Source organism: Haliotis rubra, unplaced genomic scaffold (genome assembly GCF_003918875.1).
Source record: "Haliotis rubra isolate DU_JTF1 unplaced genomic scaffold, ASM391887v1 Scf39, whole genome shotgun sequence".
Lineage (NCBI taxonomy): Eukaryota > Metazoa > Mollusca > Gastropoda > Lepetellida > Haliotidae > Haliotis > Haliotis rubra.
The window spans coordinates 3,402,112-3,421,216 of NW_025767068.1; the positions used below are offsets into that span (position 1 = coordinate 3,402,112).

General features: G+C 43.0%; 1 protein-coding gene across 2 annotated transcripts in view; it reads right to left on the bottom strand.

Annotated features, from left to right (window-relative positions):
- Positions 1 to 513: 513 nt before the first annotated feature.
- LOC124286658 (BUD13 homolog) overlaps positions 514 to 19,105 on the bottom strand; it is a 37,585-nt gene continuing 18,993 nt past the window's right edge. Inside the window, exons 5-10 of one of the 2 annotated variants that reach the window (XM_046723061.1) lie at positions 11,629 to 11,667; positions 11,244 to 11,282; positions 11,054 to 11,092; positions 10,119 to 10,157; positions 1,626 to 1,699; positions 1,114 to 1,234 (exon numbers count right to left, since the gene is read on the bottom strand). In XM_046723061.1, coding sequence (XP_046579017.1) covers positions 1,674 to 1,699; positions 10,119 to 10,157; positions 11,054 to 11,092; positions 11,244 to 11,282; positions 11,629 to 11,667 — 182 coding nt within the window. In that variant the 3' untranslated portion in view covers positions 1,114 to 1,234; positions 1,626 to 1,673. Of the gene's footprint in view, positions 1,235 to 1,625; positions 1,700 to 10,118; positions 10,158 to 11,053; positions 11,093 to 11,243; positions 11,283 to 11,628; positions 11,668 to 19,105 lie in introns of both variants that reach the window. The other variant, XM_046723060.1, reaches the window with a different exon arrangement.

Genomic DNA, 19,105 nt, shown 5'->3' on the forward strand with positions numbered 1-19,105 from the left:
TCAACAATATCCTTACCTGATTCTGTAAAGTTCCATAAACAACAAAATGTCTGAAAATGTTCTCAACAAGTTTTATTTCTCCTCAAACACAACAAATATTCTCACCTTCATACTGAATTATAAACAACGCGACGACGTGAACGGCATGCACAACGTCAGTGTCAGTAACGACATGCCCTCCATCACTGTCTACATCAACACTACATTCACTTCACTGTGTACCACGTGACACCAGGAGATCCGACAGTTGACGATGTCCACAGTCTCTCGCCACGTCGGCCGCTGTCTCCCCGTCGTTGTTCCTGACGTTGATGTCCACCCCGTCCAGAGACAGGACAAACTCCACTGTCTCCCTGTCTCCTCCCATAACAGGCGTAGTGAAGGATGTTGTCACCGTCATCGTCCACCAGTGACACATCAGCACCTCGACTCACAAGGAGCTCCACCACATCCCTGTGTCCCCAGTGCTGCCGCCATCACCGGTGTGCTGCTCCCCACTCCTCTACTGTTGATGTCCACCCCGTCCAGAGACAGGACAAACTCCACTGTCTTCCTGTCTCCTCCTCAGACAGGCGTAGTGAAGGATGTTGTCACCGTCATCGTCCACCAGTGACACATCAGCACCTCGACTCACAAGGAGCTCCACCACATCCCTGTGTCCCCACACTGCTGCCACCATCACCGGTGTGCTGCTCCCCACTCCTCTACTGTTGATGTCCACCCCGTCCAGAGACAGGACAAACTCCACTGTCTCCCTGTCTCCTCCTCACAGGCGTAGTGAAGGATGTTGTTACCGACATCGTCCACCAGTGACACATCAGCACCTCGACTCACAAGGAGCTCCACCACATCCCTGTGTCCCCAACCGTGCTGCCGACATCACCGGTGTCCTGCTCCTCCTCTCCTCTACTGTTGATGTCCACCCCGTCCAGAGACAGGACAAACTCCACTGTCTTCCTGTCTCCTCCCTCACAGGCGCAGTGAAGGATGTTGTTACCGTGATCGTCCACCAGTGACACATCAGCACCTTGACTCACAAGCAGCTCCACCAAATCTCTGTCCCTCAAACGCAGCCATCAACACCGGTGACATGCCCCACAGTCCCTCTCTTCACGGTTGATGTCGGACTGATCCTTGGACAGGAGACGTTTCACCTCGGCCATGTTCCCCGACCAGCAGGCAGCGTCGAGGTCGAACTCTCCCGGGGCAGCTCGTTGTGATGGGGTCGGTGTAGCTGCAACACAGGGTCAACTTTTAGACTAACGCTTAATATATATATATATATGATTTTGATTGTAACAAATAAACCCATTTAAATTGAAAAGGATACCCAGGGAGACCAGAGATTCATGATCAGAACCTGGGGAAAACTAGACTTGCTTCATCTAGGGACTGTGAGACAGAATAGGTAGACTCTGTACACATGCTGGGCATCATATACATTCTACAGTGTTAATGAACGGTTTACACCTATATGTTGACCTTGTTACTAGTTAACTGTGAACTTAGTAGATCCACACCTGAACACACCATTTGTACAAAACACGAGTTGGACTAGCAAATGGAATCTAAGAGCTGCTAGAATCTACAGAGTTTTGACTGCCATGTTATCTGAGATGTGTCACCTCGTCTGGGTTTTCCGCTTGTCCTCCCTGAGTTCTGCATTCTCTCCCTCAAGGCAGACTTGGGGGTCTGGAGTCTGTGGACAAAACGTTGACAATGAGACAAGGACAGGAACAGTAAACACATCAACGTGAACCATAACTTCTGGCATTTCTCTGGCTTCGTGTCATCACTAACACTGATCAGGATGTTATTTTAAATTCCCAGTTGTAAATTTAGATATGTATTCCGCCACAGAGACAATTTGCCATAACCCCATTTGTATGCTTCATAGTGGGTGGGTGGTGTGTACGTGGTGGGTGGTGTGTACGTGGTGGGTGGTGGCTCGTGGTGGGTGGTGTGTACGTGGTGGGTGTGTGTGGTACGTGGTGGGTGGTGGTGTGGAGGGTGGTGGGGAGGGTAACTGTGCAGGTGTGATACAGTGTTTGATATACTGTGCTGTGTAGACTAGTTACTCAAACCTCCCATGTTCCCTTTCTACAGTGTCAAGTCGGATCATGTTTTACGACTGTGACTGGATGTTAGATATAAATTTTGTAACGATGTAGAAACATTATGTCTCAATTTGCAAATATCATTATACTCAATATACTGTCATTAACAAAATGGACAGATATTTAAGTAATTTTAAGCAGAAAGTTATGTTCAAGGGATCAACATTGTGATCTGTCAATTTTACATTTAACACAGTGTTATACGTATTTTCAGACATTTTTGTGTAAATCATGATGGTCTGACACCGGATTGTGCGGGCTTAGTTTTGGTTTATAGACAGCCGTGATGCAACCATCATTACAACTTTTCATAACATCACATAACATAACAAAAAGTATTTGGACACTTGACATAATTCCATAGACTTCCACATGTTCATTTAGTGCGGCATTAATAATTTTCATGAATTTAATTTTCGTAAGATCCAAGTCAAATTTTGCACATTTGTGAGGAATTATCTCACCTACAACCACATAATTTTGTTAATTTTCCGTTGCTTATTTATCGAATGGCAGCAACTTAATCAACATGTGTGCCGTGAACTCCTTTAACATGGCGGCCTATGGGATTGTGCATTGTGGAACCAAACGTTAGTTGATTATGTGATGTCATTAGTTAAAATGGTCGGAACTGAACTTATGTGCGCAGAACAGAGATGATTTCAAATTTGCCTGTCAAATTTTACAAAAACCCATCCTAAACTCACTTCATGAAAATGATTTAAGCTACACGGAAATAACATGTAAGTCTGTGGAAATTACGTCAAGTGTCCGAATACTTTTTGCACGGGTCTGTATGTGCTGCACATAGGCCGGTCTGCCACTGACTTCAGTGTTATTTGACAGTTCAGATGAGAACGGTTCACGTAATGTTTACATTTAAAACAATACTTTATACATTTAATACGACTGCGAAAATTCACTTTGGTGTTCATCTAAACGGAGCATCTGTTATCTGTAATTCCCCCGAGATTGTTCCATGAGCTATCCTGGGTATGTTACTATGGCTACTATGGCTGTCCCCAGTTTATCTGAGAGGAAGTTGTTACAACTGCACACAGGAGTAAAGTGACAACAGTGAGCACGACGTTCAAATGTTGATGTGTAGACCCCACACATATTTTTCAGTTATTTTTGCACAGACTAGACAGTACACCCGTCACTTTTAAAGGCAACAGACGACGCTGCACATAATCATGGAAATATGTTTTTCACTGAAATAAGTAGTAAGCATTTTAATTCTGATGCATTGTTGACTTGAAAAACGGTACATTTGTATTTGCAACAAAAATATTCACATACTTAATTAAGGATAACTTTACCTCAGGAGCCTCTGTCAGTGAGACACCGTCATTTCGGTCATGTATAATCACGTCTTCCAATCCAAATTAAGCAAATGTATGAGACCGTGGGGTTTTTTTCATTTACGATGTTATATTGAATGAGATGTGTTCAAGAAAACAAGTTTCACTGAAATATGCATGCTAATGAATCTATTTACTATGCCCGAAACATGGCACACAATACACAGTGACGACCTAGCCACGGTACTCACCGCCACACGATCCACACACGACATACGTCCGTCCTTGAGCTGAGAAACCCCGGCGTGTTGGGACTGCGCGACGCTTCCCTACAGCTACATGACGTCACTATGACGTGTACGAGGCAAGCAGTAGTGTGTGTTTTCGCGGGTCGCTACGTTGAAGCAATTTTGTATTTAGCGTACTATATGTACTACTAGTATGTGTTGGGACCCAAGAATTTACCGCCAATCTAAATATTCATCACCCTTCGCTGTCTCACTGTCTCTCATCTCACAACAGCTAAACCTAAGACAACGTGTAGAATCCCTGACCCGCAGACCTGATTTCCACACTCAGTTTTGAACAGATTACACCATCAGCCGCCATTTAACTATTTATTCCAGATGTTATGTCATCAATAATTCATCAACAGCTGTGTTCATTGATGTCAGAGGTAAAACCTATGTATTTTTTTTAGAAATCACCAAATAAGTTATTTATACTAAAAAGGAAATGTTGATGCGAGATATCAATTTTCCAATGTCAAAAATTCACTCCGAAGTTCATGAAAAATATGAATTATCTCTTCAAGACATAGTACAGTAAATGTTTATGTTACTTGTCAACAAGATTGTCAGTGACTTCCGCGAATCACGCACAAAACAAATATTGCTAGAAAATGAAACAGACGAATTGAGAGAAATGTATAGACATATAGTGTTAAACAGACATGCCTTACTCAAACAATGTGCCAATTAAACAAAACTATTTTATGAACTTATCCTATGTCGTTTCAATCAGTTTGTCTCTATGCTCATGAACACATAAAATGCAGCGTAATACTTCATGACGGTTGTGATTATACACGGGAAGATGTGTTCCACAACCATGGGGATAAATTATTGGGGAACCGGGTACCTAATGGCATGTTACTAATACACATGAATCAGTTCAAATCATTATCTAATATCGTTTCTTAAGAACAACTTCGACCCGTGAAGGGCCATGTTAGAATTCATCTTCAACAACGTAAGAGGCGACTAACAGGATCGGGTGGTCAGGTTCGCTGACTTGGTTGACACATGTCATCGTATCGATGCTCATGCTGTGTATCATTGGATTGTCTGGTCCAGGCTCGATTATGAACAGACCGCTGGAATATAGCTGGAATATGGCTGAGTGCCACGTTAAACAACAAAGAGACATGAAAACAACTTCCTACACAATAGGATATGTTGATTTCTGCCACATAGCTATGCAAAGTTTAACTGAGTGAATTAATGTATATGAAATTTAGAATAGACCACACCAGATTGGAAATACATAGGGACAACAAATTTTACCATCGTGTTTATATTTACAGGTAAACATCATCATCTCCGAAACGTCAACCATTTCGTGTAAAACATTATATACTCATGCCAATAATGGTTGTCACCCCCCTCCCCTCCCCACCCTAACCCCACACACACCCCACACCCCCTCTCCAATTAAAAAAATTGAAGGGTGTGACAACAATTATTGGCATGAGTATATTTGTAGAACATAAACATATTAAACCCTACTTTCGACCAGTTCAGGAAGAAATAGCAAAAGATCACAAGATGACCAAATACATACATATTTCTACCTCACTGCCACCAGATAGCACACAATAAGTCATTCCATGTATATTGTCTCTGCTGCCACAATGGAACATCTCGCCCCATCTCGTGATAGACGTGTAAATACACGCGTACTGCAGTACTCCTGAGAGAACGAACATTTCGTCATGCTTTGGTCGTGTCGGTCCAGGAAAATACGCGTACTTGTTTCCGATATACAAACATACATAGGGCAAATGCTCTTAGAGGAATCATAGCAAAAGACTTGAATCCACGGTGTAGTGTATATTGTCCAATAGCAAAGAAAGAACGTCCCCACAGCGCGGCCAGGTGACGAGATCCTTGGCACATACTTGTCTGTTAGTATGCTGAAGAAATGTAGCAGCGACCGAAGAGCGGCAGCGCAGTGTTACCAGGGAACCAGGCTAGCCGAATCATTGCAATGGTAGACTCTGTAGCGCCAGGTGACACAAAGTCCTCAACGGCAAACAGACAGACAATTAATTTGGTGTGTATACTTTAATCTGTGTGCGTGCGTGTATGTATGTATTTGTGCGCGTGTTTTTAACTAACAAAATTCGATTCCTTATCTAAAATTTCTTTTGACCTTACTTCCGCCTCTGTATTGGCCGCCGGGTTACACTACACATGAACCAGACAGAAAGTCTGCAGTCGTCCAGTGTTTAATGTGCTCGACAACAGAACCACGCCTATCTCCTACACTGATCGATGGATACCCGGGTATGTACATTATACAGCTGTCAGTCACAACTTATGACGTGGCCTGACAACCACTGTACCCTGCTGTCACCCCAAACAGGACTGCATGACCTGTAGCTGTGGCAGGGGTTAAGGTGCTATATGGTTCCTCTCGCTATTCATGGCAGCGAGCGTCACAGAAACCATGTCCTGCACAATATTATTACAAATTGCCGCCATTTGAGTGAGTTAGGGAATGTTTTAAAAAACCAAAACAAGGAGCAATATGTGTAAAAAATGGGAATAAGACACGGTTTGAGTATCAAAAACTTAAATTTGGCATCAATAAATACTTTATGAAATCGACAATTATTATTTTAATAATATCATTAATTAGAGTTTGTAATATCAAAAACTTATTCTGTGATAGAAAACACAGGAAAATATAGCAAACATTTGCCTTCACCACCAGTGTTGTATACAGACAGAACCACATAGACCTAGCACTGTTACCACCAGTGTTGTATCACCACACAGTACCACCAGTATTGTATCACCACACAGTACCACCAGTATTGTATCATCCCACAGTACCACCAGTGTTGTATCACCCCACAGTACCATCAGTGTTGTATCATTCCACACCACAGCCAGTGTTGTATCACCCCACAGTACCATCAGTATTGTATCACCCCACAGTACCATCAGTGTTGTGTCACCCCACACCACAGCCAGTGTTGTATCACCCCACAGTACCAACGGTGTTGTATCATCCCACAGTACCACCAGTGTTCTATCACCCCACAGTACCACCAGTGTTGTATCACCCCACAGTACCACCAGTGTTGTATCACCCACAGTACCACCACCACCAGTGTTGTATCACCCCACAGTACCACCAGTGTTGTATCACCCCACAGTACCACCAGTGTTGTATCACCCCACAGTACCACCAGTGTTGTATCATCCCACAGTACCACCAGTGTTGTATCACCCCACAGTACCACCAGTGTTGTATCACCCCACAGTACCACCAGTGTTGTATCACCCACAGTACCACCAGTGTTGTATCATCCCACAGTACCACCGGTGTTGTATCATCCCACAGTACCACCAGTGTTGTATCACCCCACAGTACCACCAGTGTTGTATCACCCCACAGTACCACCAGTGTTGTATCACCCCACAGTACCACCAGTGTTGTATCATCCCACAGTACCACCAGTGTTGTATCACCCCACAGTACCACCAGTGTTGTATCACCCCACAGTACCACCAGTGTTGTATCACCCCACAGTACCACCAGTGTTGTATCACCCCACAGTACCATCAGTGTTGTATCACCCCACAGTACCACCAGTGTTGTATCACCCCACAGTACCACCAGTGTTGTATCACCCCACAGTACCACCGGTGTTGTATCACCCCACAGTACCACCAGTGTTGTATCACCCCACAGTACCACCAGTGTTGTATCACCCACAGTACCACCAGTGTTGTATCACCCCACAGTACCACCAGTGTTGTATCACTCCACAGTACCACCAGTGTTGTATCACCCCACAGTACCACCAGTGTTGTATCATCCCACAGTACCACCAGTGTTGTATCATCCACAGTACCACCAGTGTTGTATCACCCCACAGTGCCACCACCAGTGTTGTATCACCCCAGTACCACCAGTTGTATCATACCACAGTACCACCAGTGTTTGTATCACCCCACAGTACCACCAGTGTTGTATCATCCCACAGTACCACCAGTGTTGTATCACCCCACGGTACCACCAGTGTTGTATCACCAGTGTTGTATCAGCCCACAGTACCACCGGTGTTGTACCACCAGTGTTGTATCAGTACCATCAGTGTTGTATCACACAGTACCACCAGTGTTGTATCACCCACAGTACCACCAGTGTTGTATCACCCACAGTACCACCAGTGTTGTATCACCCCACAGTACCACCAGTGTTGTATCACCCCACAGTACCACCAGTGTTGTATCACCCCACACCCACATTGTTGTATCACCACCAGTGTTGTATCATCCCACAGTACCACCAGTGTTGTATCACCCCACAGTACCACCAGTGTTGTATCATCCCACAGTACCACCAGTGTTGTATCATCCCACAGAGAAGCGGGTACCACCAGTGTTGTATCACCCCACAGTACCACCAGTGTTGTATCACCCACAGTACCACCAGTGTTGTATCCTTTCAGCCATACGCTGTATAACTGTCTTACACCCTACACCGTAACGCTACATACTGCATCGTCCTTTCAGCCATACGCTGTATAACTGTCTTACACCCTATACCGTAACGCTACATCCTCGCACGTCCTTTCAGCCATACGCTGTATAACTGTGTGATACCCTATACCGTAACGCCACATCCTCGCACGTCCTTTCAGCCATACGCTGTATAACTGTCTTACACCCTATACCGTAACGCTACATCCTCGCACGTCCTCTCACCCATACGCTGTATAACTGTGTTACACCCTATACCATAACGCCACATCCTCGCACGTCCTTTCAGCCATACCCTGTAAAATGTATGATAAGTGTGTTACACCCTATACCATAACGCCAATTCCTCGCACGTCCTTGAAGCCATACGCTGTAAAATGTATGATAACTGTGTTACACCCTATACCATAACGCCAATTCCTCGCACGTCCTTTCAGCCATACGCTTCAAAATGTATGATAAGTGTGTTACACCCTACACCGTAACGCCACATCCTCGCACGTCCTTTCAGCCATACGCTGTAAAATGTATCATAACTGTGTTACACCCTATACCATAACGCCAATTCCTCGCACGTCCTTTCAGCCATACGCTGTAAAATGTATGATAAGTGTGTTACACCCTATACCGTCATGCCACATCCTCGCACGTCCTTTCAGCCATACGCTGTAAAATGTTTGATAACGGTGTTACACCCTATACCATAACGCCAATTCCTCGCACGTCCTTTCAGCCATACCCTGTAAAATGTTTGATAACGGTGTTACACCCAACACCGTAATGCCACATCCTCGCACGTCCTTTCAGCCATACGCTGTATAACTGTGTTTAACCCTATACCGTAACGCCACATCCTCGCACGTCCTTCCAGCCATACGCTATATAAACTGTGTTACACCCTACACCGTAACGCCACATCCTCGCACGTCCTTTCAGCCATACGTTGTAAAATGTTTGATAACGGTGTTACACCCTACACCGTAACGCCACATCCTCGCACGTCCTTTCAGCCATACGTTGTAAAATGTATGATAAGTGTGTTACACCCCACACTGTAACGCCACATCCTCGCACGTCCTTTCAGCCATACGTTGTAAAATGTATGATAACTGTGTTACACCCTACACCGTAACGCCACATCCTCGCACGTCCTTTCAGCCATACGCTGTATAACTGTGTTAAACCCTATACCGTAACGCCACATCCTCGCACGTCCTTTCAGCCATACGTTGTAAAATGTTTGATAACGGTGTTACACCCTACACCGTAACGCCACATCCTCGCACGTCCTTTCAGCCATACGTTGTTAAATGTATGATAACTGTGTTACACCCTACACCGTAACGCCACATCCTCGCACGTCCTTTCAGCCATACGCTGTATAACTGTGTTACACCCTACACCGTAACGCTACATCCTCGCACGTCCTTTCAGCCATACGCTGTATAACTGTGTTACACCCTACACCGTAACGCCACATCCTCGCACGTCCTTTCAGCCATACGCTGTATAACTGTGTTACACCCTACACCGTAACGCTACATCCTCGCACGTCCTTTCAGCCATACGCTGTATAACTGTGTTACACCCTACACCGTAACGCCACATCCTCGCACGTCCTTTCAGCCATATGCTATATAACTGTGTTACACCCTACACCGTAACGCCACCCCTAGTTGTGATAATGATGTTGTTCATCCTTCCCCGTCATCTCTCCGCTAGAGCAGGCAGAACAATCTCTGCAGCCTTGTCTTGTGTACAGAGAACACGTTGACCTTCCAAGTCGAGGCATACTGAGTCTGCAGATCTAACAGTTACTGTTCCATGTGTTTTGGTAAGTGTACAGTGTGGCTGACTGCGCTACACGTAACCAAAGGACACACCTCAGCCTGATCCATGACTTTGTAACCAATACTCACGGGCCCTGTCTTCTGGGAGTCTCGACAGGGATTTGGATTCTGTAAAACCATGAACATTAAATCATAGAACATTAAATAATGTATGGGAGACACAATATGTGAACATGAACATGGTGTTAGGTGGACCATGAACAATAGAACGTGAGAGAGATTGGTATACCATTAAACATCACAGAAGAATATATTGCAGTGTGCAATCTCATATCCTAGAAATTTAATTAAACAGTTGACAGTGTTAAGTGAAGTCATTTTGTGCTGCTGACGTTAGAACATACAGTTGAACACATTTGAACACATATTTGTGGTTCGGTTGACACAAGGTGAAGGCTGACACTATGGATATGGAAGGGAAATTGTCGGGTTGTCGCACTGTCGCGTTGTCGCGCATTTTTAGGCTTTCCTTTACACATCTTAGATGAGGCGACAATGCGACAACGCGACATATTTTGACCTTGAAAATTGTCGTGTTGTCACACTGTCGCCCTTTGGAGGAACAGAAAACTATTATTCAAAATGCGACATGCGACAATGCGACAAATGGTCGAAATGTCGCGTTGTCGCATTGTCGCGCTTTGGTTAATTTTGCCTCATCTTGTTTTTGAGAGGGCGGCAACGCGACAATTTCCCTTCCAGTATTGCACACTGTGTAGAGGGTAATGTCCGGGAGAGCTACGAGGATATTACCCTACTTACATTACTTTCAAAGTATTGGTAATATTTCTGTTATCAAAATTAAATGTCAAAGTGACGAAATGAAGGTGTTATTTTGAAACTGGTACACATCGCTCCATTCCTGAAAAGTAATGAAGCGAACAGACAATGGAATGACGTCACAAATGTAATTTAAATATATAGAATGCTACTTATTGACTGGGAGGTCATTGCGAGGTAACACAAAACAGAACGAGGTATAAATCACTTGAGCGCTGACTCACCAGCTCGCTGTTCTTTCAGTCTTGGTGGAGACTTGGACTCTGCAAGCAGGAACAGCGAATGACAAGTTTGCATATTAGCAGATACATTCAAGTCTTACATACGTTTATGTGCACAAACAGAAAATAGCCAAACACCATTCGGAGGGTCGTCTTAAACACTGATGTAAAAGTTGATTCAGCATTGACTTACTTGTTCGATAGAAATCCATTCTGGGTGGGGACTGTGATTCTGTGAAACCATAAGGAAATAACATGAAGAAATGCATGCACGCATCTGATGTTTAGTATCGGTGTTGTATGTATATTCCTTAGTCTATGCTCAACATCAAGTTGGTGGACAGACAGTTAATGCATGCTAATAAATACACTTTAATCCAGTTGACATTTAAGTATCCACATATAGATATGACATATATCTGCAGCTTATGGTCAACAGGCGCAGTGGTTGACAAAATCTCTGATCACAAGAGAGACATAACCACTGCTGGCCGATAGGTCGTCAGACTCTGACCACAAGAGGCACATAACCACTGTGGGGCGAAAGGTCGACAGAGACTACTTGTTTTCACACTCACGAGCTCGTTGCTCTGACAGTCTAGGCGGGGACTTGGATTCTGCAAAGTCGTGAAAGAAACATTTAAGAACATAACTTTCGTGATTGAATCTATACTGACGGGCAAAAGAAACTTTCTCCTCGTTCAATTTGATCTCACTTAAAAACAACAACAAGATATCGAAATTTGCAATTCATAATTTGTGAAGCAATGACATAGGCTCGTGTTAAGTACAAACGTTCGATTTTTAACACGGCTGATAACTTATTGAACAGGTTATGGTGGACATGGGGTCAAACTAGAGAATTCACGATCAGTGGGTCCATTCGGGAAAAACAGCAAAGCGTGAACAGAAGTCTCTAAAAGCGAGTTTGTCAACTTCTGGATAGAATACATGCAAACACACTTCTTCTGACTGAAGTTGTGAGGCGTCTGATGACGTCAGCTGGGATTCGCCTCCATTCCTCGACAAGGGCTTGAGTCATTTGCTGTACTGTAACTTGTGGATTTTGTCCCCGTTGTGTAACTCTATCAAGGTGGTCTCATACGTGCTCGATTGGCGACATGTCAGGAGAGCGTGCAGGCCATGGCAGGACGTTGACGTTGTTGGCGTGAAAGAAGTTCTGGACAACTCGAGCGACCATGTCTGCCTGTCAGCTGCGTCCCTCGGTACGGTCGGTAGGCCCTGATACCATAGGCCCGTAGTCTCCTTGACACTATCCTTCGACTCACAGGGTGACCGAGTGCTGTTGACGCTGATGACGTTACCGTCAGGAAGCGGTTTCTAAGGTGTAACGTCCTCAGGTGGCGCTCTTCCTGCGCAGTTGTCACCCGGGGGCTGCCTGTCTGGGGCCTGTCTGGGGCCCGTCTGAGGTCTGACCAGTCTGTTGGTAACGCCGACGAAAGTTCCTGACGGTCACGACGGAGCAACTGAAGGTTCTTGCAACGTGACCGGTTGTAGCGCCCATTTGCAGCATTCTGATGGCCCTCTCTCGCTCTGCTGAAGCTAACCTTGACATTGTTAAGTGGTTTTCTGCTGAAGAACGATCTGCTCTGTGCTGTGGGGTGATTTTATACCATGCATGCACGAGCATTTTACCCTTACGTGCAAACACGTGCATTTTGCTGTTTTCGATGCAAAGTTGTCAAGAGGTGCGTTTGAGCGCTGATATTGGTCAGAATCGAACCCTTGTTCTTAGCAATAACTATGGGTCAATTTGCATTTGATTATATTTTCGTATGTTAATATTGTTACGAGTGAAGGTATGATAAAGGGGTATATGACACCAATTCACCCGTAACAATGAAAATGGATCACACAACAATCTGACTAATTGAGGAAGATTTATTTATTCTATCCTAACAAAAGGCTGATACAGGTTACCAATTTACAAATGTGGAAAGTGAAGAGGGAATTGACACTTAGATATATTATGGGCAAAGCAATATGGCATAGTCACCTCATTTTTAAATCCTTCCTGTACACCTTGATTTCCTAGTTTCCATATTTGACACAGTCCCGACATGGGTGCAAGTTTGTAAAATTCACATTGTAGGTACAACCACAACTGGCAAAAATCCCGTCCTCAAGAAACATCCCAACTCGATCAGAATCACCGAGCTTCTCCCTATAAGCTGGCTGGCCACATTCAATTAAGCTGAATTCATCAAACCCCAAGCTGTACCACTAGTTACATAACAATTTCTCGCTCAAGCGAAGGCCCCTCACCCCAAGCTAAAACTAATTACACCAAGTATACTCATCACTATCTAAACCTGTACATTATATTTGCAAAATATGTTTCATCACCCATAACACTCCCCCCCTTACAAAAAAGAATGTTTTTCATAATTACAAATTATGGAAAACTTCTTAGTTATAATGATGATATTCACAATGCAAAATACAGATCAAATACAAATATCAAATACAGATCATATAGTGAAATTTGATGTGTTCACATTCAGCGGCATTACAAGTGTTACCATGATCACCGTTCTTGTACACAGTATACATAGTCTATCTATGAAATGAAACCTCTTGAAAGGCCGTCAGCGATGACGTTCTGTGTTCCTTTGATGTGTTTTATTTCCAAGTTGAATGCTTCCAAAGCAATGCTCCATCTCATGAGTCTCTGATTTTTGTTCTTCATTTTATTCACGAACACCAGTGGATTATGATCCGTGAATACAAGTACCGGCCACTTTGTTGTTGACACGTAGATGTCAAACTGTTCTAATGCCAGTATCAGTCCCAAAGTTTCTTTCTCTATGGTGGAATAATTCCGTTGGTGTTGATCGAATTTCCTGCTAAAATAGCATATTGGGTGTTCAATCCCGTGTGCATCTTCCTGTTGCAAGACTGCACCTGTACCAATATCACATGCATCCACATGAAGTATGAACTGTTTCTGATAGTCTGGTGTCATCAGTACTGGCGAATTTGTCAGGATATTCTTGATATTCTGCAAAGCGTCCTCATGTTCATTCTTCCATTGGAATGGTACATTTTTCTTCAAGAGACTTGTTAATGGGGCTGCAACCTGTGCAAAATTCTTACAAAATTTGCGGTAGTAGCCTGCTATTCCTAGGAAACTCATGATCTGTTTCCTGTTCTTGGGAGCAGGAAATTCCAATATAGCCTTTACTTTGGCCTGGACTGGCTTTACCTGTCCTTGTCCAACCACGTGACCCAGGTAGGTTACCGTTGCCTTAACAAAGTCTGTCTTGCTCAAGTTGATTGTAAGTTGAGCTCGTGACAACTTCTCAAAGAGGTGTCGCATGACTTGCATATGTTCTCTCCATGAATCTGTTGCAATGATGATGTCATCGATGTATGCGTAACAATGTTCAACATCATAAATGACTTTGTTGATCAAGCGTTGGAATGTTGCTGGTGCGTTCTTTAGTCCAAACGGCATGACATTGTATTCATACAAGCCTTCTGGTGTACAAAATGCACATATTTGCTTTGCCCTAGAGGATAATGGTATGCCCCAATAACCTTTCAAAAGATCAAACTTAGTCACATACTTTGCATGCCCTATGCGATCTACACAGTCATCTATAACAGGCAAAGGGTAAGAATCAGTCTTAGATAAAGCATTGACCTTCTTGAAATTGGTACAAAAACGTACACCTCCGTCATTCTTAGGCACGAGAATGCATGGGGAACTCCATGGACTACAACTAGGCTGTATAATGTCATTTTCTAGCATGTAATCTATTTCTTTTCTCAATAGCTCTAGCTTGAGTGGATTACATCTGTAAGCATGTTGCTTAATTGGACTAGCGTCACCGACGTCCACATCATGTTCTATCATATCAGTGCGTGATGGCGTATCAGGAAATATCTGTTCAAACTCATGAATTAAGTCTATCAGCTCTTGTTTTTCACATTCAGACATATGCTGCAACTTGTCATTCAAATTGTCCAGTATTTCTGAATTGTTTAGTTTTGTCTTAGGCACTTCTGCCCCTTCGAAATGTATTTCCTGCCCCTGTGTATTAGTACAAGTATCTGCTTGGACATTTACCATGCACACCGGTATGCTGTCATGCTCTCTTTCATGATACTTTTTGATCATGTTAATGTGACAATACCTTTTAGATTTTCTCCTGTCTGGAGTACTTATCACATAGTTTGTGTCACTGACTTTTTCTAGTACAGTATATGGTCCAAAATACTTTGCATGTAGTGGCTGACCCTGTAATGGTAGTAATAGTAGTACCTTTTCACCTGCCTTGAACTCACGCTTGATAGCTTTTCTATCGTACCACTCTTTCATTCGTACCTGGCTGTCTTGTAAGTTTGTCTTTGCTAACTCACCAGCATTCACCATTCGTTCTTTCAAATCTGATACATACTGTAATAGATTTGTTTCTTTCTCTTTCTTCCAACCACTTCTCCTTCAGTAATTTCAATGGACCCCGCACTTGTCTGCCAAACACTAATTCGAAAGGACTAAATCCTAACGATTCCTGTACAGATTCTCTGGCTGCAAAAAGTACATAGGGAATACCCTTATCCCAATCCCTTTGATGGTCCTGACAATATGCTCTTAGCATAGTTTTCAGTGTTTGGTGGAATCTTTCTAAGGCACCCTGTGATTCTGGATGGTATGAGCTAGACTTAAACTGTTTTACTCCTAACTCTCGCATGAGATCCTGAAAATCGTTTGCCATAAAATTGGAACCCTGATCTGACTGAAGACAATTGGGTAATCCAAAAACAGTGAAAAACTTAGTCAATGCATCACCAATAGTTTTTGCCCTAATATTTCTTAAAGGGACAGCCTCTGGAAATCTTGTAGAAGTACACATGATGGTCAACAAATACTGGTGTCCTGACTTAGTTTTAGGCAATGGTCCCACACAATCAATCAGAATTCTACTGAAAGGCTCCTCAAATGCTGGGATAGGTTGTAAGGGAACCTTGTGAATTGTCTGATTAGGTTTCCCTACGATCTGACACGTATGGCATGTTCTGCAATACTTCCTGACATCATCTTGTAAGCCTGGCCAGTAGAAATGATTTAACAGTTTTTGATAAGTCTTGTTGACTCCTAAATGACCTGCTAATAGTGAATCATGAGCTAGGCTGATAATGGCCTGACGATAACAGTGTGGTACTACAATTTGATGTTGTACCTGCCAAAATTCATTTACAGAACTATCTGGCGGTCTCCATTTTCTCATAAGAACATCATTGTCCAAGTAATATCCAACTGGTACTTGTTCAATCTCAACCTCTGCTAAAACTTTATTTCTAAGCTGGTGTACTTCTGAATCAACTTTCTGATTCCTGATAAGTTCTTCTTTGGACCATACCCCATCAAAACTATCACCACTGTATGATTTCATCACAGTCTGGCCAACTTCAGGAGGTTTGACTTTATCCAACTCACTCATGAATGTATCTGACAAATCATATTCCCATGGACAATCATGGATCTTTTCCTCTGGCAAGGTTATCACCTCTGATTGATCTTCTGCCCTACTTCTAGCTCTTGTAACAGCACATGCAGGATATATTCCAACCCCATCCACAAACACCTGATCAAAACCTTCATCTGATATCTCAATACTGACTGCTGGTACATCACAGACAACTGGGTCAACAATAACATTGGAATTCTTTGTTTTGACTTCACTTCCCGCTAAGTCGTTTCCCAATAAGAGATCCACACCAGAAACCGGAAGTTTTTCTCTAACTCCAACAATCACTGTCCCTGATACAAGTTCAGACTTAAGTTCAATAGTGTGAAGAGGAACCGTGACAACACCACATTCTATACCCTGCATGAGTATACTTGTTCCTGTGTAAGTTCTTTCTGACAAAGGAATTATGCCTTCCAATATAAGTGTCTGCAGAGCTCCGGTATCTCTAAGAATAGTGACAGGTTTGGGATCAGTGTTGTCTAATGAAACCTCACCCTTAGATATAAAAGGATCATAGGTTGAAAGACACCTATCTAATTCCACATCACACTTGGGCTCCACTGGAACATTAATTGCAAGTGAACCCTGTGTTGGTTTATCAAACACTGTGGCGCAACCATGACCCTGGGGACTCTTAGACAAAGTGTGATTGTTCCTACCACTACTTGTATAGTCTCTACCCGTGGAAGTACTGGACCTGTTTTGTTGGAACCCTGAACTATTATTTGAATTTCCACTGCCATGATTACCTGGCTTATCATTATGATCTTGATAATAGTTCCTAGGCTGACCATGACCTTGTCCATCATTACCATCAGCATAGTAGTTTGACTGACCCTTGGATGATTGACCATAGGATGATGGACCACTACCACGCCACTGATAGTTTGCTATTGAACTATATCGACCTGACGTATTGTTAGTACTGTCACGGCCCTGAACTCCGCTGAAACCACCTCTAGATTGAGCATTTCGTGAAAACAAACTTTTATGAGTAAGCGTATAGTCATCTGCCAGTCTAGCTGCCTCGGCCAAAGAATTCACTCTTTGCTCATCCAAGTACACTTTAACTTCAGTAGGACTACACCTTTTAAACTCCTCAACCAAGATTAACTGTTTCAGTTTGTCATAATCATGTACAACCTCCTTAGATGTACACCATCTGTCAAATGCTGTCTCTTTGAACCTAGCAAACTCCACATATGTTTGATTGTCATATTTTCTGTAATTCCTGAACCTTTGTCTGTAAGCCTCGGGTACCAACTCATAAGCTTTCAAAATGCGTTCCTTAACCAGGTCATAATTTGCGCTATCCGCCAAAGATAAAGCTGCATACACCTCATGAGCCCTACCAACTAGCACACTTTGTAATAAAGTAGTCCAACACTCTCTCGGCCATTTCAAGTTAGTTGCAGTTTTCTCAAAATGGTCAAAATATGTATCCACTTCATTTTCCCGAAAACAAGGTACAAACCTTATGAATTTGGACAGATCTACCTCAGGCTGCTGCGATCTAGGTCTGTTTAACTCATATCTCCTCTCAAGTTCTAACTTATTCAACTCAAACTGTCTCCGTCTTTCGTTCTCTTCTCGCTCATACTCTCTCCTTTCACGTTCTCCCTCTTGTTCTAACCTTAGCTTTTCCAACTCAAACTGTCTCTCTCGTTCTCTCTCAATGTCTAATTGAGTTCTATCACATTTCTCCTCAACTTGTATGTCTGAAATGCTATCCAAGGTTACTAAGTTCTTTTCAGTTAAATGAGTCAATACAATATTCTGAATGAAACCTTTCTTAGCTGAACTGTCTATTTCAATACTGTAATAGTCAGCAATCTGACACAGTTCTACTTTTGACAAATTTAGAATATTTGTCCTGGTCATGGACTTCACAAACTCTCCAACTTCAAACGACATAATGCAACAGAACTTCTACACATGCGTGTAACGATGATGACTAGTACTATGCGAAACAGGATTGTTGTGCTTTCCAAAGGTTTTATAGCAATAAGCAAAGTTTAATTTTCATAAGATACAACTGAATAACACAAATGCAAATATGCCTCCCTCTTGATGTTTAACCCCTTATGAAAAAAAGATCCCGGACGAGCCCCCATTTTGTTACGAGTGAAGGTATGATAAAGGGGTATATGACACCAATTCACCCGTAACAATGAAAATGGATCACACAACAATCTGACTAATTGAGGAAGATTTATTTATTCTATCCTAACAAAAGGCTGATACAGGTTACCAATTTACAAATGTGGAAAGTGAAGAGGGAATTGTCTTAGATATATTATGGGCAAAGCAATATGGCATAGTCACCTCATTTTTAAATCCTTCCTGTACACCTTGATTTCCTAGTTTCCATATTTGACACAGTCCCGACATGGGTGCAAGTTTGTAAATTCACATTATAGGTACAACCACAACTGGCAAAAATCCCGTCCTCAAGAAACATCCCAACTAGATCAGAATCACCGAGCTTCTCCCTATAAGCTGGCTGGCCACATTCAATTAACTGACCAAAGCTGAATTCATCAAACCCCAAGCTGTA